The sequence below is a fragment of the Globicephala melas genome, chromosome 19 (genome assembly GCF_963455315.2).
Source record: "Globicephala melas chromosome 19, mGloMel1.2, whole genome shotgun sequence".
NCBI lineage: Eukaryota > Metazoa > Chordata > Mammalia > Artiodactyla > Delphinidae > Globicephala > Globicephala melas.
Window position 1 is genome coordinate 35218855 of NC_083332.1, and position 25066 is coordinate 35243920.

The following is a 25066-nucleotide window of genomic DNA, read 5'->3' on the forward strand; positions in this document are numbered from 1 at the left end:
GACTCTAAGACACCACTGATTATAAGGTATTAAAATGTGAGGGAGAAACAGGTTCATCTTAGAACCAGTGAAATATGGTTAAGTTACCTCAATATGTTTGGAAATTTAAAAAAATGTTTCTAATTCATGAGTCAACAAAGAAATCATAATGGATATTTAAAAGTACTTAGTTGGAAATACAAAATTGTATACAATGAAAGCTGAGGAAAAATTATAGCTTTAGATGCTTATAACTGAAATGAGCTGAAAATTAATTAGCATGGTATCTGACAGTTATTTATAACAGAAATAATAAAAGTATAAGTTTGAAGAAAGTAAAGAATATTCCAAAGAAGGCAGAAGATATTAAAGAGCAAAAATTAATAAAACAGAAAAAATAAGGAGTAAATCCAAAAGATCTTTTATTTTTTTATTTTATTTTATTTTTATTTTTTTGCGGTATGCGGGGCTCTCAGTGTTGTGGCCTCTCCCGTTGCGGAGCACAGGCTCTGGACGCACAGGCTCAGTGGCCATGGCTCACGGGCCTAGCCACTCCGCGGCATATGGGATCTTCCTGGACCGGGGCACGAACCCGTGTTCCCTGCATCGGCAGGTGAACTCTCAACCACTGCGCCACCAGTGAAGCCCAACCCAAAAGATCTTTGAAAAGACTAATAAAACTGAGACTACCCTCTCATGAAAATAGTGAAAATAAGAATAAAAGTATAATTCATCAATATTTGGGATGAAAAAAGGACAATTACAGACAGAACAGCAATCAGAAAACTAAGGAATACTGACAATTTAGCTAACACACTTGAAAAAAGACAAAATGAGCAAATTCCCAGAAAATATAATAAAACTGACTCAAAAAGACATGGAAAAACATAGATAGTCCTATAATCACAAGTTAAAAGAACAGGGACCGGGCTTCCCTGGTGGCGCAGTGGTTGATAGTCCGTCTGCCGATGCAGCGGACACGGGTTTGTGCCCTGGTCCGGGAAGATCCCACATGCCACGGAGTGGCTGGGCCCGTGAGCCATGGCCGCTGAGCCTGCGCTCTGCAACGGGAGAGGAGAGGCCACAACAGTGAGAGGCCCGCGTACCGCAAAAAAAAAACAACAACAAAAAAAAACAGGGACCAAAGTGATTTTACAGAGTTCTACCAAACTGCCACAAATTAACACTACTATCCTATACAAACTCCTCCAGAAAACAGAAAAAGAAGGAACACTCCCTAAATCATTCTGTGAAGCTAGGCTTAATCTACACATCAAAATCAGATAAAGTAGGGGGAAAAAAAAATACAGGCCAGTCTCCATCATGATTCCAGATGCCAACAATCTATACAAAACATTAGCAAACCAAATCCAGCAGAGTTTAAAAGAAAAAAAAAGAAAGAAAAGAAAATACATCACGACAAGTTGGGTTTATCACCAGGAATGAAACATTAGAAAAATCTTTATTTTTTCACTGTAACAGTAAAAAAGAAAAATTCCAGATTTAAAGACTAACATGTGAAAGACAAAAATTCTAAAACTTTTACAAGAAAAACTATATTACGACCTCAGAGTAGAAAGAATTTCTTGAACAAAATATAAAAGGCTCTAACCATAAAAAGAAAATATTAATGGATTTGACCACCTTAAAATGGACCACCTTCAAAAGGTACAAACTTCCAGTTATAAAATAAATAAGTACTGAGGATGTAGTGTACATCATGGTGACTATAGTTAATGATGTTATATTGTATATTTGAAAGTTGCTAAGAAAACAGATCTTAGAAGTTCTCATCACAAGAAAAAAAAATGTGTAACTATGTGTGGTGATGGATGTCAACTAGACTTACTATGGGGATCATTTCACTATATATATATATCTCATATTATCAAATCATTATGTTGTACACTTGAAATTAATGTGTTATATGTCAATTATATCTCAATTTTTAAAAACTGACCACCTTAAAATTAAATATATTTGACCACTTTAAAGTAAAAAGATAAGCTATAAACTGGAGAAAAAAAATATCAAGACTACGTTTAAAAACAAACAAACAAAACCTATGAATCAATAAGAAGAATACAAATAACGCAGTAGAAAAATGGCAATATAAATGAACAGACCTTCCACACAACAGGACACATGAATGGCAAATCAACATATGATATGTCAACTACATTTGTTAACAGGGGAATGCAAATTAAGACCATAAGGAGATACTAGTTTATAAATCACTTTATTGCTGTATTTGTGCTGTCCAGTAGGGCAGCAACAAGCCACATGTAACTATTTAACACTTAAAATGTGACTAGTGTGGGGCTTCCCTGGTGGCGCAGTGGTTGAGAGTCTGCCTGCCAATGCAGGGGACATGGGTTTGAGCCCTGGTCTGGGAAGATCCCACATGCCGCGGAGCAACTAGACCCGTGAGCCACAACTACTGACGCGCAGGCGTGCGTCTGGAGCCTGTGCTCCGCAACAAGAGAGGCCGCAACAGTGAGAGACCCGCGCACCGCGATGAAGAGTGGCCCCCGCTCGCCACAACTGGAGAAAGCCCTCGAACAGAAATGAAGACCCAACACAGCCAAAAATAATATAAATAAATAAATAAATAAAATGTGACTAGTGTGGCTAGGGAACTGGATTTTAAATTTCATTTAGTTTTCATTAATTTAGATAGCCACAGGTGCCCAGGGACTAACATATTGGACACACAGCTCTAGAGAAACAGATGTACGTATGTAACAAAGCATGTCCTTGACCTGTCAGCACCGTTTGTCATAATTCAAACATTCATTCACAGGAGAATGAACAAATTTTGGAATCTCAAATAAGGCACTATTATACAGCAGTGAAAGTGAATGAATTATAGCTATACATACACATACATACACACACACAAAACTGTTTCAATCAGAGAAACAATTTGATTGAAAAACCAAATTCACAGAAGGTGGTGTGTATATAATGAAATCTTTTTTTTTTTTTTTTTTTTTTTGCGGTACGCGCGCCTCTCACCGCTATGACCCCTCCCGTCGTGGAGCACAGGCTCTGGATGCGCAGGCCCAGCGGCCATGGCTCACGGGCCCAGTCGCTCCGCAGCACGCGGGATCCTCCCTGGACCGGGACACGAACCCGTGCCCCCTGCATCGGCAGGCAGACCCCCAACCACTGAGCCACCAGCGAAGCCCATGAAATCATTTTTTATAAAGTTCAAAACAAGCAAGCTATTATATTATTTATGGGTACCTATATAGGTAGCAAAAAACAAAAAAAACCCCAAAACTACTAAGAGTAAAGAAAGGTGGGCTTCCTTGGTGGCGCAGTGGTTGAGAATCTACCTGCTAATGCAGGGGACACAGGTTTGGGCCCTGGTCTGGGAGGATCCCACATGCCGCGGAGCAACTAGGCCCGTGAGCCACAACTACTGAGCCTGTGCGTCTGGAGCCTGTGCTCCGCAACAAAAGAGGCCCACACACCGCAATGAAGAGTGGCCCCTGCCTGCCACAACTAGAGAAAGCCCTCGCACAGAAACGAAGACCCAACACAGCAAAAATAAATTAATTAATTAATAAACTCCTACCCCCAACATCGTCTTAAAAAAAAAAAGAGAGAGGCAAAAGAATGGTAAACTAGATATAGGAAAGTGGTGTGAGGATGTCAAGGCACAGAGACAGAATGGGGAGGAGCACAGAGGCAGACTCATATTGTTGATAATGCTCTAGGTCTTAAGTTGGGTGATGGGTTCAGGGGGGCTTGTTTTATTACTATGCTTCATAACATATATCAGGCATCAGACTTTCACCAAGCATCGGAATTATCCATGGAACTTTAAAAATTAGACTTCCAGACCTCACTCCAAACTTACTGAGCCAGACAGAATTAGTGTGACGCAATCTACAGTATTAACAAACTCCCAGGTGACTCTAATAAACCCAAGGCTGGGTAGATTAGGAACTCCTGCCCCAGGAGACTAATTTATCACCTTGCTACACAAAACAACAATAAAGGATGATCTAATAAAAGTTGATCTAAGGACTCGGAGAGCTACTTACAACACACATTCTGCTAGAAGCAAGACACTGCTGAGAGGTAACTAACTGACCGCCTAGAGAGCCCTTTCTTGGTATAGCCCAGTACAACTGACCCACATCCAAATCCTCAAAGACACTAGGCCAGCAAGAAAGCTTATATGAAAACTTGAAAGGAATAATTCACGGCTGGGGTAACTGGCCCTTTTCAGGCTATTGATATTCCTCCCCTTGGCTGCTATACCACGATGACATTTTTACATGTAAGCAACAGTCCTAGCAATGTTCCTGGGAACATCAGCACACAGGTGTGCCAAACCACAAAACTGCACCAACACACTTTCTTCAAAATATGTGGCTGGTTGCCAATATACTATATTGATTTTCCTAATAGTCTGCACTTAAGCTTAACATCCTTTTGCCTGTGGTACAGTTGGTCAAATTGAAATGACCAGATTTAATTACTTTGGTGCCATTTCAAGACTTGAAAAGAGAGGAGCAAACAAGGCAGTGCTGCCACCCCACACCAAACAAGCAGAGCCCCAGCCAGGTGTGTAACCCTGTCACAGCTGCCATGTTCTTATAGATCATTGTGCCCTTGCCCCAGCTCTTCTTTCTTCCTGGGATGTTCTGCTCTCCCCGTCTGCCCGTCAAAGCCCTAGTTGTCTTACCTAGTCAATCTCTTCTTTCTAAGGCCTTAACTTCCCCAACATGAGCACATATATCCACCTCCAGGCAGTTATTCCTCCTCCATGATCTAAGTACACCCTATATAAATCCTTCCATAGAACTTGCTACCTTGTTTGCCTAGAAACAGATGCTCAAGTACTGAACTCCACCTCTCCTACTACTTTGTGACCTTGGACAAAGGTTCTCAACCTCTGAGATTCTCAGTCTCTTCATCTGATAATAAGAACCTGTACTTCACAGAGTTGTTGAGAGGAATAAAAGAAATCATGTATGGAAAGTACTTAACACAATGCCTGGCACATGGCAGGCATCCAATGAAGAGTAGCTATTATGTTTAATGAATAGAGAGACAAGGGTCAAAGGCTATAGAAGACACCAAATCTGGTAGGGGAGAGAGAGGTAAGACCACCAAAGGAACTTCACCAAGACCTATGCTTAGGTAACCTTTTGTTCTGGCTACCATTAATCTGGCATTTCAAAGCACACAGTCAGAAGGAGATTAAAGTTGTGTGAATTCGGGCTGACCTCTTATGCTTCACAGCTCCTGCCAACAGCTTTGCCTGGGAGAACTTGGTCTTGGTTTCTGTGGGTTTCACAGCCACTTTCTTCTCCACTTCCTTCTTGTTTTCTTGAGAAATTCCAACCTTGCTGAGATTACTGTGAGTTACAGGTTAAGGGTCAAACTAAGCAAAAAGAAGAGCTACAGCAGGACAATGATAAATCAAGAGATGGAAGGCAGATATAACCCGTGAGCACTTCAGCTCTGCCATGGAATGTTCAACCTACTTATTTTAAAAATGCCCTCCCCTCCTTATTCTGCCAGTCAAATCCAGCTGATTTAAAAAGAAATGAAGGGACTTCCCTGATGGTCCAGTGGTTAAGACTCTGCACTCCCAATGCAGGGGACCCGGGTTCGATCCCTCGTCAGGGAACCAGATCCTGCATGCCGCAACTAAGACCCGGCACAGCCAAAAATATATATATATATTTTAAAAATAAATAAAGGTGACTAGCAATCAAACAGCAAATCAAGCCCAAAATAATACAGAGAAGCAAACTTTTTCCTTTTGATTCTCAATGAAAATCTGAGTACAGCCAGAAAACCTGCTATTATCAAAGACATGGCCAATATCATGCTTGCTGGAGAAAACAAAGATCTTGAAGAATGCAACAGAAAAAATGTAGCTTCCCTGAAAACATAAAAATATTTGCTTTTTCCCCCAAGGGTAAAAATCAAATTTTGCGGAGTGTCCTATGACTACCAGTGGCATTCAATTTTAGACATCATGAAGACTAACTCCTACTCTGCTGGTGCAAGACAACATCAGAATCACCTTAAGGCTCATTAAAAGACAGAGTCCCTCCCCTGTCCCAAACCTACTGAATAAGGACCTCTAGAGGTCCAGGAACCTGTTTTAAACACTCTCAAGGTGATTTAATGAGAAACCCCTGTGCATATGCAACACAACACAGGATGAAAAGTTGTTTTAAAAGCATAAAGCAACCAGTTCACTTGTAACATACTTTTTTCATGCTTGATGTCAATCTCTGGCCCTCAAGCTTTGCCAGTTTCTTTTGTTCTCTCCACCAATCCCCTCCCCTCCTTCCTTTTCATGCTCTCCCACAACATATCAATCAACAGATAAGTACTGAAACATGTATTGGAACATCTTAAGATGCAGTAATGCCTTGCTGGAACAATAGTGACATCTAGTGCCCAAGATATCTAAGTATGTATTATCAGCCCAAAGGGGTGGGGGTAGGGGTATATGGTCTAAGCTATTCCTGTATCTTTGAATAATGGAGAAATTGGGTACCAGAAATTAGGAAATTCTAATTCTGATCACTCTTCAGACACTAACTCGATTCTTATGGGCACCAGTTATCTTAAACATTTTTTTTTTTTTTTTTTTTTTGCGGTATGCGAGCCTCTCACTGTTGTGGCCTCTCCCATTGCAGAGCACAGGCTCCGGACGCGCAGGCTCAGTGGCCATGGCTCACGGGCCTAGCCGCTCTGCGGCATGTGGGATCTTCCCAGACCGGGGCACGCACCCGTGTCCCCTGCATCGGCAGGCGGACTCTCAACCACTGCGCCACCAGGGAAGCCCTATCTTAAACATTTTTAATATTCAATACAGATTATGCATAATGCTCAGTACTATTCTGAGTTTCATCAATTTAATGTTTTTAAGGTCATCATGGAAACTGATAATGTTAATACTAAATGTTCATTTTTTAGAATAAAAATGAAAGAAACAGAAATTTCATCTTTCTAGTACAGAATACCAAAAACAATGAGCATGCTGTGATTGTAACCTACAACTCTATCACTAAAGGATAGAAACTCTCAAAGAAAATTAATATTAAATATTGAAAAATAAAACAAAAATGGAAAAAATATAACAAAACCACACATTTATAATACCAAGACAAAGACAAAAACCAACACTTAACTTTCTATTCTTTTGAAGTGAAGAGAAGCCCTCAACCTCTTCTTTTTTGGTGGGCAGGAAGCAAAGTGGTCGTTATATTTTTGATCCATATCCAAAGCATAAGCCCTTTTTTCCCGAGTCCCTCTCCCCCTAAAATGCTTTAAATACACAAACACATCTCAAAAACCTCATAGAATGCATTAGATGAGCATTTTTTAAAAATCACATTGTTTTACAACACACATAATATTAATAAATGCTGCTCTAACCTGAAAGAAACAAGAGTTCTGTTGTTTGTACTGGCACAAACCATAGCTTATTCGTATTCACAAGTATCACATTACAAAATGTATCATTTTATAGCAACCAAGCAAAGCCAAGAACCAGCTCCTGATTTAGAGCTTCAATAAACAAATGTCTAATCCTTCAACTCCTATTTCAACATGACTCTGGCTACATGCATGCTTGGGATTAGCACGTCAGTGGGTTGGAAGGCTTGCTTTGCTTCAGTTTTTCTAGACAGTCAGAACGTTCCAAGTTTCCAATAAAAACCAATACCCTGGGCTTCCCTGGTGGCTCAGTGGTTAAGAATCCGCCTGCCAATGCAGGGGACATGGATTCGAGTTCTGGTCCAGGAAGATCCCACATGCCGCGAAGCAACTAAGCCCGTGCGCCACAACTACTGAGCCTGCGCACCTAGAGCCCGTGCTCCGCAACAAGAGAAGCCATGGCGATGAGAAGCCCCCACTCTCTGCAACTAGAGAAAGCCCGCGCACAGCAACGAAGACCCAACACAGCCAAAGATAAAAATAAACAAAATAAATTTATATACATACATAAAAAAAGCTAATACCCCTGAAGCCTCTTCAATATTGTGCTGTAATGTTACCAGGACAGAAAAGTATCTTTTGCCTCATGGCTGCCCTGTTCATTCTTCTCTTTGAATTGAAAACCGAAAGGCCTCTCACACTCATACCACACCAACAATACTCTCCAAAATGCTGCTTTGGGAGACACTCTGTCTTATTTGCTTGCCTACCAAATTAAGCACATAAAACAAGACATAATTCAAATGAGAGTGTAATTAATATATTTTTCTTTAGAGGAAAAAGCCAGGTGCCTGAAACAATGCAATACATATATCTGCCCATCTCAGATATATCAATGCATAATATCATCCTGGGGTCACCACGGAACAGAGTTCGGGAGGGAAGCTTCAGAAAAATCAAGCTCAATCCTATAGTTGGGATGGAGGTGTGACTTTCCATCAACTCCTATCTTACTTAGTGTTATACCAGAATTCCACTAGAAGAACTGGGACTTGAAGCCAGGTCTTTCGCTACCAGTTCAGAGCAGGTTTTGCGGCACCGCGCTGCCACCTTATCTCGATCACCGTCAGTCACCTTAAACCAAATTTGTCTTAAACCAAATCCCTGGGAATCTGTCCACATTTTTTCCTACATAACTTTTTAATGGAACCTACTGCACACTCTCTGCAACAAATACCAATTAGCACATACACTCAGTCATATTATCAATCTTAGAGGTAAAGCCTGCTCAGTCACACTAGTGAGGTTATTCAACATACAAGCATGAAATACTCAAATTAGCTTTCTCACAGAAGGAAAAAGCTAAGGTGGCCCTTTTAACCTCTCCTATGAGTCATTCATTAATATATTCACATATACTAAGAACTTATTATATGCCATGCACTGGAGAATTCAGTGGTGATCAAGTCCTTGTTCTTATGGAGCTTACTTTATATTCCAGCAATAAAGAACAACACAAACCAGTAAGCATATAAATTAAGATTTTCAGGTAGTGACAGAGACCATTAAAAAAATGACATTATAGGGCTTCCCTGGTGGCGCAGTGGTTGAGAGTCCGCCTGCCAATGCAGGGGACACGGGTTCGTGTCCCAGTCCGGGAAGATCCCACATGCCGCGGAGCGGCTGGGCCCGTGAGCCATGGCCACTGAGCCTGTGCATCTGGAGCCTGTGCTCCGCAACGGGAGAGGCCACGACAGTGAGAGGCCCGCGTACCGCAAAAAAAAAAAATGACATTATAGTCAGTGATGGGGGTGGGTACAATTTTAGATGAGGTGCTCTATGAGTAATGGAGCTGAGACCCAAGTGTCATGAAATGCCAGCCTTGTAAACTCTGAGGGCAGAGCATTCCAGGCTGAGGAAATAGCAAATGCCTCACAGAGCTCAGTATGAGAGGAACATAAGGCAGGCCAGTAGGCTGGAGTATAGTAAACAGGAGGAAGAGTAGTTCAAGATACAACAGGGTGGTGGGTTGGCCGAAATCATGCAGAGCCTTGTAGGACCTGGTAAAGAATGTAGACTTAAGACTAAATGCAACAGGAAGCCACTAGTGTTTCAAACAGGAAAGTGATATGATCCCACGTATGTTTTCAAAAGTTCCCCAGACTATTGTCTAGAGAATGGATTGTGGGGGAGGAGAGCAGAAGCAGAGACAATTAGATGGTCACAGTAGCCCAGAGAAGGTCTACGACGACTGCAGTGGCAGCAGAGAAAGCAAGAAATGCAGGATTTGGAGTACATTTTGGAGGTAGTTTTTGGCCCAGGCACCTGGGGGTATAGGAGTACCATTACTGAGATTGGGAAGACCAGAAAAAGAAGAGATTAGGAGTTGGGGGGGGGTGGGGAGGGAGGTGGTGTGATGAGGGTCGGGGTAATGAGGCACGGAATTGAGAATTTTGATTCAGCCAAGTTACATTTGGCATGTCTATTAAGACATTCAAGTGGATGCCAAAAAGGCAATAGTGAACCAAAGCAAAGTTCTCTTGGATGCTTTCTCTACCCACCTATGGGGACAAACCAGGCTGTATCTGTAGGGAAGGTCTTACTAAGGACACAGGAGGGCTGCTAAACATTTCCTTTTAAAACGTAGAAGCCAGTTTCTCCCCTGGATGAGGTTCACTGCATCGTCCACCTGTTTCAGAGTCTAATATCACAAGGCAAGAATAACCTGGTACTGACTATTAGGATTTAGGCCTTTAGTTAATCCTAAAGGATCTGGACTTTTGATTGCAAGAGATTCCTGCACGCAACATAACTCTACATATCACTACCAGTTATTCAGGGTCCTAGGAACATCAGTGTTGAAAGGGAACTAGAGATCACCAGGCAGAAGACCCTCATTCTACTTATGAAGAAACTAAAATGCATAGATGTTGATGAGAAACTGACACCTTATACATTCCTAACAAAGTACAAAGGATATTCTGTATTCCTTCAGTTCTTTCAGTTCTTCTTCTCTTCGCTGCTTTTCTATTAGTTCCTGCTGCCGAGAAACCTCATCAAGGAAGTTGGTCTCATCTTCGTCTAAGCCTCTTACCATGTTTTCTGAGGAAATAATTAAACAAGGAACACTTAACAGGCTAAAGGAAAAATATAGTCAAATAAGAATTTTCCTTGTCCTATTTTTAAATAAATAGCAGATACTTCAGGGGATTAGAAGAAAGAATTTGTAAATACCAAAGCTTTTGGATAGATAACATGACATAAAACCAAGGCATCTCTCCCATTACTAGATATTAGCATAAATTAAAATGGGTATCTTGAGTTCTAAACAAAAATGTTCAATGTGGTCTAGATGGTAGAAAGTTGTCTCTTTTCCACCAAATGAGCATCTACAGACAATTTTATCTAAAGATAATCAAGACAATTTCATGGCTGGTTAGTAAAAGTGTTCACAGGGCAAAAGTGCACCAAAAAGGCCCTGCAGAGTCCCTTGGACACTGTGTTTTCTGAAGCTTACTGAATTTGAACTGTTCTTCATACTCCTGCTGCTTCCTATCTTTCTGTTCCTGCAGCCTTTCATATAGAGACCGAGGGTCATAAACCTCCTCTGGGCATTCTGAAAGAAAGGGAGGGGAAAAATACATACTTTAGAATCCTTTCATATTATTTTGGAATCACAAAGGATTTTAAAGATAAAGTCAAGTCTCTGCATGATCTGAGGGCAAAGATAACACAAAAATAGTACAAAGTCCACAGCTTCCCTTTGGACCTCAGAGAGGGGCCAGCAGTTCTCAAAGCCAACTATCAATGTTAATAGGGCCCATGGCTTGAGACAGTTAACTGGATGAGGGATCCACCCAAACCCTGCATGGTAGCAGCATTCTCAGCTGTTCAGATCCTGGATCCACCTGAATAGATGGAATAGACTAGCAGAATCTCCTGGAAGACAGTGTCGCAGAGTGGAAAGGGCAAAGATGTGAGGACCCTGGTTCTGCTCCCAGCTATGGAGGCCTTACATAGCTCCCTTGAGCCTCATTTTCTCTACTCTAAAGCGAAGACATTAATACCCACTTTGCAGGGTTGTAAGGATTAAAGGTCTACAAGCCTCTATACCTTCTGGATCTTCAGGTTTTCGAACTTTCTCCCATTCTTCTTGCCTCCTTTTGCGCCGTTCATCTAATTCTGCCTCAGACACAAACCTCTTTTTGATAACAAGGTTACCATCATCCCCTCCATCCATAATGGAACAATCAGTCTACAAAAAAAACCAAAAAACAAAAAACCATTTCGAGTGAGAACTGCAATTAAAATTCTAAAGAGAAACAAGAAGATTGAGCTCTGTCTCCCCCAGCAATAGACTACCTCAAAACTCCTTTCAACCTTGAATTGAGAAATCCTCAAGCAGTTTAATTTACAGGTCATTGATGAAAGCACATGATTACATTTTCCTAATGTATCAAGTAGTTTTATCAACATCTATGTTATCTACAAACTCAGCAGAGGACCTGGAATAATTCTCATGATATGCCACAGTAAATCTTACATTCCAGATTTGTCTCTGTCCCTCTAATATAGACAAATTGGCCTCCTGGGCACCCTGACATTGTTCCTTCTCGAAATTCCTGTTTCAGGGATATTACACCACCTTGATTCACCTGTTTTTATTTCCAAGTAGATTCCAAAAGGAGAAACTCGGATATTCAAGGAGCCTTAGAGATGAGTCTAGTCCGTTCAGCAGAGAAGTGATATGCCTAGAGGCACACAGACCACAAGTAGAGAAAGTAAGACTAGAAGAACCCAGATCTCCCCACTTCAGGTTCCATGTCCTCTGTACTCTACTAAAATGACTCCTCTTTCATCTCTTCCTGACCTTCCTCCCTGTAAACTCCAAATCTGCCCCACTTAAGATTCTATCCTCCATCCTTCTTTTTTCTCATTCCCACAATGACCTCAACCATTTTACGCACTTTAGGCCCAGAGAAGTTAGGTCACTTGTCTAAGGTGATAAAGGTGGTGAATGGTGGAGCTGAGAATCAAATCCAGGCCTGAGAGCAAAAATTCATACTCTTACCCACTTCACCATACCCCTTCCCAGAAACCAGGGATCCTCCTTGAGAAGAAGGACATGTCAATTTCAGCTTTCTTCCTACATCAAATTCCAGTGCTGAGAATGTTCATGAAACATTTTTCTCTAGTAAAGACGAAAATGGAAACTGAGAAAATAAATCCAAACATGCAGAACAAAAGAATAGTCTCCGCCTAAATCCTACTGTTGAAGTTTAGTTCAACGAAACAATGAGAAAATTTTTAAATTTACTAGAAAGAAAACCAAATCAATTGACAGAAGCTGTTGTTCCCACCTAAAGCCCACAACCTGGACACTTTTGATTTAGCATTACTTAGCATTTGATTTAGCATTACAGACAGAATTGTTCTGTCTCTGTGACCATGCCAAAAATTCCTCAAGTTCTGCATAATGACCTCTTATGGAACAAGAGCCAACATTTTCTTAAATCTCTCTGGCAGAGGAAACATCAACTATGTAGAACTCTAATGGATGGGAGAGACATATTGGGCCCTCAATGTCCCCTCTCTTAGCTGTAGCTCTCCTTTCTCACCCTAAATTGGCTGTCCTCTCACCCTTATTTCCTGGTAAATAATTCAGAGTGCAACGGGTCCTTATAGTCCACCTCAAACAATTCTCCATCTGACAGCAGAACCCACCATCCATACCCAGGAGATTTTCATCCAACCCATACTTTAAAACTGTACTCCCTTCCAGGCAGCTGACTCTCTCTGAGCAGATCTGACTGGTAGGATAGTTCTTCCTTAAACTGAACTGAAATCTGTCTCCCTATAAATTCCACACACAGGTTCAATCCACTGGGACTACACAAAAGGAGCCAAATCCCTTTTTCAACATGACAATGCTGCAGTTGTTTGAAGACAACTCCCATTTTCCTCCTAATTTGTCGCTTTTCTAAGTCAAACATTTCTAGTTCCTTTAATCTTATAAAATAGAGAAAAAAGTGTCTCAAAGCAGTGAACTTAACGAATTGCATATGATTTAAACCTGGTAAATAAATTTTAGGATATGGTAACGCAACTGGTATGCCATTAAATGCATCTCTTCACTCTCGTTACACTTAAAAAATGAAAATATTAATACTGAAAGAACTCTTCTAAAAGGCCAAAATAAAAACCTAGAATCTTACATGCTTCAATCTAAATAAGAATTCAGACTCTTAAGATTATTCTTATAATGTAAAATTAAGGAAGTAAAACCATTTAATTTTCATAGCCTGTTGACTTTTTGGAAAAAGAAGAACCTACGTTCACTTAACTTTAACAAAGATCCCTGAAACTCAAGGGACAGAGCCTTTAGGATACATGTAAACAAGCCTTTAGGATACATGTAAACAAGGGTTTGGATTTGAAATGGAAACTCTAGAAAAATAAGAATCTTCCCAACATTTATCAATTACTTTTGGGAAAAGACAAATTTATGGGATTCCAAGACATTCTTACTCTCCTTTTCATCAATCTTTTTCTCAAAAGTGTTAGAATTCGGGACTTCCCTGGTGGCGCAGTGGTTAAGAATCCGCCTGCCAAGGCAGGGGACACGGGTCCGATCCCTGGTTCCGGAAGATCCCACATGCCATGGAGCAACTAAGTCCGTGTGCCATAACTACTGAGCCCAAATGCCACAACTACTGAAGTCCGCACGCCTAGAGCCCGTGCTCTACAACAAGAGAAGCCACTGCAATGAGAAGCCCGCGCACCTCAACGAAGAGTAGCCCCTACTCACCGCAACTAGAGAAAACCTGCGCACAGCAACAAAGACCCAACGCAGCCAATAAATAAATAAATAAAGAGATTTTTTAAAAAAGTGTTAGAATTCAATTTCTACCCAAAGAGTTTAGTCTGTGCTATTTCCCCATCTTTCATAAATAAGGACAAAATCAAGGATCACCGTTGGCTAATGAAAATGAAAACAAGGCAGAAACACACCAAAAAAAGGAAATTTAAAGACAATGGATTTAGAATTTGACAGAGAAACTCTACTTCTCTCAAAGGGTTGACTTCCTGAGAAAACACTCACACAGTAAAAACTAATCAACACTTGTAAAAAATCTGTTCTTTATTTTGTTTTTTAAATAAATTTATTTAGTTAGTTAGTAGCTTGTGGGCTCCAGAGCACAGGCTCAATAGTTGTGGCGCACAGGCTTAGCTGCTCCGTGGCATGTGGGATCTTCCCAGACCAGGGCTCAAACCGGTGTCCCCTGCATTGGCAGGCGGGTTCTTAACCACTGCGCCACCAGGGAAGTCCAAAACTCTATTCTTTAAAGCTAATATAATCCTGACATTCCCTCATTCCCAAAATAAAACTAGATGGACACACCTAATTATAATAAATTTCTGTGAGTTTAAAAGGGCCAAGACTAAACCATAGACTGCTTTATCTGTCTCTTTCTTCAATTTGCACATCTTCTGTAGGTCCTCATTTCCTGGCACTTCAACTACTGTTGTTCCCTTCTTGCCTTCAATGCCACCAGTGGCCCTCTGGCTAATTAATTTTTATATTAGGAGAGGTTAAAGTACAGAAAATATTCATGAATAAGTGGTCATACTCCTGAGTATTCTGGATAATATTCAGAATATTTCTTCTCCAGAAATATTGTCTTTTCAGAATTCAAAACTTCACTGTCAATAAATACTGCCAAGAAGTCAGCTTAACTTCAAGACACCTTTCACTACAACCTAATCTAATTCAACCAATATATAACAAATACCTTCTGTTGCAGTCTCCTTACAAGAGGTAATGATACAGGTAATGATGAAGACTATAGACTCTGAGATCAAGAGACCTCGGTTCTGCCACTTACAAGTTGTATGATCCTGGACAAGTCACTTAATTCCTCTGAGCCTTAGTTTCCCAATCCACAGATTGCACTCACCAATGGGGATTAAAATAGTACTGCACAACTTATAAAGCTTTTGTGAGGATAACAAGAGAATTCATGTAAAGCACTTAGCACAGTGTTTGGCACCTGCTTAAAAATGCTTTGAAAGGTTTGCCATTACTACAAAGTGCTATGCTAAGCTCTGGTTATGGGAGTGAGAGAAATACTGTCTGCACTCAAGGAGTGCAGGAGAAATAAATCAGTGACATAAACAACCATGATATGTGAAGTGGGAAAGGGACCACAACAGAAATTAGGGAAAATGTACATGTATACATATTTGGTAATTCTATATTTCCCCTTTACTGTGGTTCTCTCTTTTACTGTTTATTATTAATTCAATTTAAATAAACTCAACATTGTGCTGAACGCTGAACTGTGTCCAGCACTGTGCCAAATTCTATGGGGTGATAAAGAAAATAAACTTTAAGAGTTAGTACTCTTGCACTAGTTAATACCAATAGTGTATGTAATGAATTACCAAAGTGAACAGTACAGGTAGGAGGCAGTAATGAAGGGCACAAATATGGATCAATCAAGTTTCCCAGGCTGAAAACCTGGGCATATATCTAGACTCCTTTTTCCTTTTTCCCTTACATGCCACCAGTCTCTAAGTTCTGTTATTTCTACCTCATAATGATCTCTTTCTAATTCATCCTCTCCTTTAAGAGTCCTTTCCTTTCTAATCTCTTCTTTGCAGGGCCTCATCTTGCATAAACTACTGCAAGAGCATTCCATTAGTCTCCCTGTTTCTCCTCTGGTCCCTATTCCAGCTATTTATTACTCTACTATAGCACTTACCCATTGTGTTTTACCATTTATGACTATTCCAACAGCTCTTTTTACTCACAGTGCTTATTAGCACAGTGTCTGCCATACATGAAATATAAAGACATACTTATTGAATAAACCAACCATGGAGAGGATTTGAAGAATTTGAGCAGGGAGGAATGCTCTCACATGAATATTCTTAGATACTGTCCAATGTAAATTATAGAAAATGGTAGTCATTAAACAAATATTCACCAAAGCGTCTTTGTCCCATAGGGAATTCTATTCAAACACTATACAACTTGTGCAATAGGAAACACAAGACCAAAGATTACATCACGTTACTATATTAGATAACTGACGTCTTCTTTAAGAATAACTCTTGTGGGACTTCCCTGGTGGTGCAGTGGTTAAGAATCTGCCTGCCGATGCAGGGGACATGGGTTTGGGCCCTTATCTGGGAAGATCCCACATGCCACGGAGCAACTAAGTCCATACACCACAACTACTGAGCCTGCACTCTAGAGCCCACGAGCCACAACTACTGAGCCCACATGCCACAACTACTGAAGCCCGTGTGCCTAGAGCCCGTGCTCCTCAACAAGAGAAGCCACCACAATGAGAAGCCCGTGCACCGCAAGGAAGAGTAGCCCCTGCTCGTTGCAACTACAGAAAGCCCGTGCGCAGCGATGACGACCCAACGCAGCCAAAAATAAATAAATAATTTATTTTTGAAAAAAAAAACAACTCTTGCTACTTTCCTTTAATTTCAACTGACTAAAAAAATGCTCTCACACTAAGCAATAAATATTTCCCACACAAAGCATTTTTCTCTGAAGAGTCCAACATTCACTGACTGTTTATTCTGCATTAGAAAGGTGATGAGTACCCACAACTTACCTTCTTCTGGAAGTAGACAGAGAAACCAGAAATTAAAGTGTCTATTTCAAATTCCTACAGCCTATCTAAATTTTCACAAGTCTCTTATTTTCCTCTTTTGTTTGCTAAAATAATTTAAAACAAAACACAAACAAACAAAAGCCCAGGGGTCCGGGGATCTAATTATAAAAATTCATTTAGGGATGAAGAGGATTTACATTGAGAATGCTTATTTTGTCCTTACTGTGTTTAATTTTAGAAAGAATAAATGCTGCCAACTTTCCTTTACCCACATAGCTTTTCTGCATGGCGACTCAAGTTTAATTATCAAATTAAACATTACATTATTTTTAAAAGAATTATTTAAGTTCTTCAAATAGGGAATTCATGGAAAACCAAAACCATGCCAAAATCACTTTGTCCCAACTTAAAAGTTTCAAACTGATGCAAAGAGTTTTCAAATTTGCTTGACAGCCAAAGAAACAAAGTTCTTATATTTCAAGCTGAAGTAAATGTTAAACACTGCACTACTGTATTTGTACTGGAGACTGTAGTATGTAATTTCCAGGTTGGTGGGACAGAATGGACTCATACATACCATGCTATACAAGTTTTAAAAAACAAAACTTACATTGCTGCTCCCAAAATAATTGCCATTGCTGACCTGAAAATTATTCCATTTAGCTCGTGCCATGATACAAATTAATGAGATCTGGTTTCCTATGGAACTGAATTTTGTGATGGCAGACTACCTAAGTGTTTACATCACTAGCCACCATACCCTCCTAATTTCTAACATTAGATACACTGTACGTGTAAAAATACACCAGGGAGGATCAGATCTCTGTGTTACAGTGTTCTAAGGCTTCCCTTTGGGGAGCAAAAACGATAGGCCTATCCACTTTCTTTCTGTCAGTAAATATATTTAAGTACTGCTCTTCCAACATTTTTATCCTGATGTTCAAGTCACACGGGATTTCAAAATGCAGGACAGCAACTAAAAGGAATTTGCCATCTGGCAAACTCAAAAATATTCCAAATAAAGACTGCTTTCTGGCCAGGAGACACTTCTACCAAGCTACAGCAGTTTAGATCAAGCCAACTTTCCCTGTATTATAAAACTTCAGGGACTTCCCTGGTGGCGCAGTGGTTAAGAATCCGCCTGCCAAGGCAGGGGACACGGTTCTATCCCTGGTCTGGGAAGATCCCACATGCCACGGAGCAACTAAGCCCACGTGCCACAACTACTGAAGCCCGCGTGCCTAAAGCCCGTGCTCTGCAACCAGAGAAGCCACAGCAATGAGAAGCCCGCGCACCGCAACCAAGAGTGGCCCCCACTCACGGCAACTAGAGAAAGCCCACAGGCAGCAACGAAGACCCAACTCAGCCAAAAATAAATAAATAAATAAATAAAACTTCAGAGAATGACAACTACTAACAGAGAACACTTTGTCAGCACTTATTATTAGACAAAGTAATCCTTAGTCACTCTTCTAACACTGAGGCTTATTTAACCTACTCCACTAGCAAAGGAGACAAAAGAATCTCAAAATGAGGGTACCCCATAAGCAGTGTAATTCATATTTAGAATGTTTACTATAAAGAGCAATTTGAAGTAAACTTCTGGTTGTCTAGGCATCTAAAAAACACATGAAGTTAAAAGTTAAAAAAAAACCTAAATATACATTTATCTTTCCACAGCACAAGAACAAAATATCATATGTGCATTTACCCTGAATTCATCTATATCCACTGGAAGAAAAAAAGAGAGAACTTAAATATTGGTTCCCTTAGCTGATTCTCAGCTCCGCAATTCATGTGTGCCTCTCAGAGTGTAAACACTTCCCTCACTACGTGTGATTCTAGTATTAGTTATATTTTTTTTACACATTGTGATTCCTAAATGCAAACCAACTACTTCATCTGGGACTCAAAGGAAGAAAAACAGCATCTGTTTCAAAGCCGGAGGAAAATCTGGCCATGCTGGAATTTTGCTGCACTGGTATACCTACATCCAACATGGTGCCTCCCTAAAAGTTTTTCGAGGATAGCTTTGATTACACACTATTTTACGATCTGGGCTAACTCTGGAACCTAACCCGCACTAAATCATACTCCTTCCCACCCCCACCCTCCAGGCTTTATGTATCTCCTAAGGCCAAATTTAAAAAAGAAAAAAAAAGGTTTTACATTACACCAATCATACAAGGCCCACTAACTCCTTCAGCTGTATTTTTGAACTAAATCTTTACAGGGAACCTATTATGTGCAAGGCACAGTGCTAGGTAGTAAACTGGCACTACTTTTTAGCAAGTGAGGAACTTGCACTCAATAAAAGAGAGAAGGTTGGTACATGAGCAATTTAAGGAAGTATAGAATGAGGTTAAATGCTCTCAGAGAATGGAAGTTAGATAAGGAAGACTAGGAAAAAAGCACAGGGGAAGCTTAATTTTGCAGCTATGACACTGCACAGTGAAAAGTGGTGGAAGTTTTACATATATTAAGAAAAATAATCTTTAACTCAAGTTTGCCTGAAATGACATATTTCACACTCTAAAATCAAAATCAAAGGGGGCCTTCATTTCCAGAAATAGTGGGCTAGGTAATTGAGACCAATCCCCTACCTCTATGATTAGTAAAACTGGAAGAATTTTTTTAAATAATTTTTAAACAAATAGAAAAGCTAACAAGATGGTAAAGAACTTGGCCAAAAACCCAAGACAAGGTGAAAACCAGATTAAGTCCAATATTCAAACTGGTTTTCATCCCAAGGATTTCTCTGATCTTGAAAATTGAAAGTTACTGTTTTGGTGCCCTTGCGAAGCAAAACTCAAAAGCAGGGAGCCCACCCAGGGTGTGCAGAGTCTGATAACCAACCACCTCTTTCTCCATCTTAATCTGGTACCCCAAAGAACTACACCATGAAGGTAAAGGTGAACTGGTAAGAAAAAAAGCAAGAATAATGGGTAACAGAAACAGACTCAAAGGAAATTCACATTCCCAAAGGAATTTACACATATAGATTACAAAACAACTATGCTTACCATGTTTAAAGAAATAAAAACCAAGCCTCAAAATTAATAGCAGAGAATAAGAAACTGTAAGACAGTGGCATGGCACATTTGAAAAGAAAAAAAAAATAAAACTTCAGTAACTAAAACATGCAATAACTGAATTTAAGATTGCAACAGATGAGTTTAATAACAGGTTAGAAGTAACCTATGAAAGAATTAATAAAGAAGAAATTATCCAGAATATAGTATAGAAAAATAAAAAGGGTAAGAGGCATAAAGAAGAGAGTGAAAAGGTCTATGTTAAATCAATAAAGAAGGAAGATAAACAACGGGGCAGAAGCAATACATGAATATAAAATGGCTGAGAATTTTACAGAACTAATGAAAGACACCAATCCACAAATTAGTAAGTGTAATAAACACCAAACTGAACAAAAACAAATCCATAGTTGCATACATCATAATGAAAATGCAGAAAACCAAAGACAAGGACAAAATAATCTGTAAAACACATCCTATAGTAAAAAGTGACACAGATCATATTTGAGAATTAAGACAAAGCATGTACAAAAGGTGATCAACAGTGAGCACACTGAAATTGTTTAATTTAGCTGCCACGAAGACATAATTACACACAACTGAGTCTATGGCTAAACCATGCACTTAAATTACTTCATTTACCAGATACGTGGTTTTCAATTTCTGAAGCAGCAGCTTGATTCTAACCAAAACAGCAAGATTCTTAGAAGCTAAACACTGTTAACCAAGTAAATGGTATTGACATAATTCTTCCTTTCTTACAACCACGAAGAATTTCTCACCTGAGGCACCAAGACCTCAGGTGAGAAAGATAATTGGGTAGCCTCTGCTTTCAGACCCTTACAAATTGTTAACCTCGAGCTCTATTTGAAAGACTGTACAAGCTGCCTTTACCTCAGCTCAATTGCTTGTTATCAAAAAGGGGCCTACACACTAATTCCTCTCAAGTGTTTCAAAAGCAGTGCCTTCCAAACCATTTAACGGGGTCCTTGTTAACAAAGCAATAAGGCACACAGCTGAATGAATTATCAACAAATCTTACCCAACAGCTGGTACACAATAGGTCATTGGGAATTCTGACCACCAGACCCGCACTTGGCTTCCTGGGTCCCACCCAACACCCCAGTCCGACTATCTAGGGTGGGGTCCGAGAATATGCATTTTAAAAGGGCCGCAGAAGCTCTTGTTTTCTACTAGTTTAAGAACCAGTGCTCTGAACGCGCACTCCCCCTTTCCCGCCATGCGCACTGACATTCACCTGGGCCAGCAACTCTCAAACAAGACGCTTCAACCCGCGCGGTCTTAGTTTCCTAAGTTTTCTGCAAAATGAGCACACCGGTTTGTTTTCCATTAGAAGAAAATGCACTGAGCACATCTACTGGTACATGGTACATAATAAATGTTTCTCCTCCTGCACTAATTCTGTGACTCAATCATTTCCAACCAGGCACCCCCCACATCTCCCGAGTAGCCTGGAGCCGTTCCAAGACGTTTGGGATAGAGCCCGCTCCTCACCTGGAGCCTGGGTGGCCCCACCTGACAGAAAAGGTAGAGGGGAGCCGACTAGAGGCCCAAAGTCCCAGGACCCCTTGAAAGGGTCGGCATCCTCCTCCACAGGACCTGAAGGCATTCTCGCGGGCTCCCTCGGCTTCCCTCAGGCTGGGCCCCGCAAGCCCCAGTCCCCGGTTACTCAGAACACTGGGCGAGAGAGCGGACTGAGGGCAGACCTGGCCCTAAACCTCCCATCAAACGCAGCCCCTCACCTCCGGAGCGAGGAAGCCGGAGCCCAGGTCTCGCTGCCTGGCCAGGGCCCAGGCCGCACTCACCTACCAGCGTGCGGGAGGCGAGACCCCCTCACCTCGGCGGCGCCCACCCCAAAACGCCACCGCAAGGGCCGCTCGCTCTTCAGGAAAAAGAAACAGAAAGAAAGTAAAAACAGAAAGAAAGAACGAAAATAGCCTTTGCTTTTATATTTCTTTCGACCCCGCCGAGCTTCCTTTTCCTCACCGCCACAACAGAGCTCCGCCCCCCTTCCGGCAGCGTAACCCAATCCGCACCTCTCCTCCTCCGCAGGAGACAGATGGAAATCCGGTCCTTAGAAAGCTAGCGGAAGAGACTTGATTGGGCCATTCACACGTCAGCAAGGGGATTGGCCAGATCCCCCCAGGGGGGCGGGCCGAGTGGCGATGTCACGTGACGTGTTACCTGAAAGCTGATTGGCTTTCAGGAAGAGGGATTGCCACCGAGGAAGGGGCGTTTCCTAGGGGACTGAGGGAGGGCCTGGGCGGTACGAAGCGGGGGTGGGCCCAGCACGTAATGGCAGCGCCTTGGCCTCGCGTCCATCTTTACCGCTCTCTCGGACCTGTCACAAAGGAGTTGCGCCGTCGCCGCCGCCGCCTCCTCCCTCGGGTGGGCCCGGGAGCTGGAGAAAGTCAGTGCCGCAGCCCAGTCACGCTGCTCCGGGAAGCCCCTGGGGACGCGGAGCGGGGGGAATCCCAGGGCTGGAGACGTCCGTGAGGGAGGGGAACAGCCGCCCGAGTCTGCGGCGGAGAGACCGGACTGGGGCCGGGGGAGGTTCCGAGAAGGGGCCTGGGAGGGGGTGGCGTTGGGCAGAGCCCAGGAAACAGCCCAGAGGTCCTCCAGCGAGGCCCGTGCTGAAGACGCTCGGAGAGGTTTCTGGAAGAGGGTGTTCCCCCTTTAGGGGGTTCTTGACCGAGGAGGTTGTTGGGGATCGCCTTTCTGAGGAGGCCGCGGCTAAAGGGGCCCAGGTGAGAAGCAGGTAGCTCCTGGGAGGCTGCTGATATTTAGGAGTGCTCCTCAGGGGTGCCCAGGGTGGAGGAGGTAGGTGGGAGGACGCTTGGGGAGGGTTTCCTTTTGTGGAGTTTGAGGTTTAGGTGGCACGAGTGGGAGGTAGACCATAGCCGGGGAAGCTTAGACGTGCCTTAGGGTCAAGAGACGCCTCAGAGAGAGAGGCTAGGAGTTGGGAGCCAGAGCTAGCGGGTTCTACCTCGGAGGCCCCATGTGACAAATGGGTAAGGGCCTGGAGAGAGGGGATTTGCTGCGCGATTCCGGGAAGAGAAGACCCCCATCCATAGGAAAGCCTGGGTGGGGAATAGTGAGAGGGAAGCGGGAATGGCAAGCGTTTTCCTCTCAAACACAGGATTCAGCCGCTTCTGGGTATAGTGCAGGTGGAGTGGGGGAAGTCTGTCCCACCAACACGCCCTGCGTGACTCTAGATCAGGCTTTTGTTCTACCTGCTACCTCAGTTTCCCTGTCTTTGGGGGGCGGTGGTAGAGGCAGAAATAGTCCACTGAGACTCTGGCGTTCTAGCCTGTATAGCTGTCTGAATGAGGTTGCTCCCCCTGGAGTGTTGTACTTTGAACTTCTAAAGGTTAGAAGTGTCTATTTAACTGACTGAATAGAGTCCCTTGGTTGTCCAGGCCCCTTACCTACCATCTCCTCCTCCTTAACCTCCTTGGGTCTCTTCTGTAAAATAACACAGTGTGTGAAAGTACTTTACAGACTACAGGCTGTGTGGAAGTAAAGTATTGTGATTCTACCATCGAAGGGGTTGCTGTTGAGAAATGAAAGTGAAGGCACTTTCTAAACTGTAAAGCAGTATGTAGATGTAAGGGATTAGCATTTAATACACTTGTTGATCACCTGTGGAGTGCTGGAAGTCATATTGTACCGAAAGCTTCAAGGTTTACAGCTTTGTAGGTCATATAATTTTAAACCCATGATTTCAACCCCTGCTTAGATGGGGGTAGAGGGATTTCCAGTTTTGCTCCCAGAGTTTTAATTTACTTTGAACTTCTGATGGTACTGGCAGAAGATAACCCTATGATATAATCTTTTCCTTCGGGAGTTTTTTTTTCTGACAGCTGAAATTTTCTTGTAGGTAATTTGATCTCAATATTGTAAACTACCTCCCCTTTCCCCATATATATGTATTTGTGGCCTTTGGATGTCTACAGGTAGTGAATATCATGTTTCCTCCCTCAGTTGTGATTTTATAAATGAGACCTCCTCTTTTTTCCATGAATACTATGCCTTCCTGTAGTAGCCCCAAACTATAGATTATGAGGCGCATTAGCTATTGCTTTTATATTTCTCTTCCACAGTGGTTTTTTCTACTTTTCACCATATATAGTTTGCATTTCCTGGGGTGACATCTTGCCTTGTAGCTCCCTCTGTGAGGGTATACGTACTGTGCCCATGTCTGACATTTTCCTAATTTTTGTTTAGTTGCATTTGTTAGAGCTGGTTTAACAAATATTTAGTAATTTGTGATTTTTGAAGTTTTTTTTTTTAAAAACAAAAAGCCGACTTGAACTTCCTGTTTTTCTAATCTTATGTTCCATGAGTCTTTTTTGAAAAAATCACTGTGGTGATTTTGTGAGCTTTCTGGTTCCCAGGGTACATGTCGTCCAGATCTACTGCTTAAGGTCTGTGTCCTGCTTTTGCTGTTTTCATTATTTCTGTGCTCCATGATTATTTTTACGTTATTGACTGTAGGAAGTGTTCCAGCATACTCTATGTGGACTTTTTCTGCTTTGTCAGCAAAATAACTTTCCAGTTAGTAAATTGGCCAAGAATCAAGAGAAAATAAAAACTTAGCATTTTATGTAGTAGTATGTTATTCTGTAGTGAATAGGGGAAAACAACAACTTTGAAGTATGTTTTGGCAAGAGTATAATAAAAAAAAAATCATTGTGTGTTCCTAAAGTGAATTTATTACAGTCTGTTTCAACTCATGAGCTTAATTCGGTCTATCAGGAATTGCCTATGCTTTTCCTAATAATGAAGTAATTTGTTATAATGAAATGAGAAGTCATTTTGAATTCTTTAAAATACAACTCTCTTGGACAATCTAGTACCCATATAGTTTGAAAATTATTAGGAATTCTTGAGATGGTAATCACTATCACGCTACTGTTTTTTTAAATTAATATTTTTTTTTGGCTGTTGTTGGGTTTTCGTTGCTGCGTGCAGTCT

The 25066-nt window shown here is 41.5% G+C and overlaps 2 protein-coding genes across 8 annotated transcripts in view; one reads left to right on the top strand and one right to left on the bottom strand.

Annotated features, from left to right (window-relative positions):
• The window catches only part of PSME3IP1 (proteasome activator subunit 3 interacting protein 1), a 41465-nt gene extending 19340 nt beyond the window's left edge, over positions 1-22125 (bottom strand). Inside the window, exons 1-6 of one of the 6 annotated variants that reach the window (XM_060289852.2) lie at positions 21895-22124; positions 12057-12152; positions 11515-11656; positions 10919-11017; positions 10381-10503; positions 5226-5358 (exon numbers count right to left, since the gene is read on the bottom strand). In XM_060289852.2, coding sequence (XP_060145835.1) covers positions 5226-5358; positions 10381-10503; positions 10919-11017; positions 11515-11641 — 482 coding nt within the window. In that variant the 5' untranslated portion in view covers positions 11642-11656; positions 12057-12152; positions 21895-22124. Of the gene's footprint in view, positions 1-5225; positions 5359-10380; positions 10504-10918; positions 11018-11514; positions 11657-12056; positions 12153-21831 lie in introns of all 6 variants that reach the window. The other 5 variants (XM_060289853.2, XM_060289851.2, XM_060289850.2 and 2 more) reach the window with 5 other exon arrangements.
• Positions 22126-22359: 234 nt separating this feature from the next.
• Positions 22360-25066, top strand: part of RSPRY1 (ring finger and SPRY domain containing 1) — a 46314-nt gene continuing 43607 nt past the window's right edge. Inside the window, exon 1 of one of the 2 annotated variants that reach the window (XM_030848096.3) lies at positions 22360-22499. The gene's annotated coding sequence lies outside the window, so the exon portion shown is untranslated. Of the gene's footprint in view, positions 22837-25066 lie in introns of both variants that reach the window. The other variant, XM_030848098.3, reaches the window with a different exon arrangement.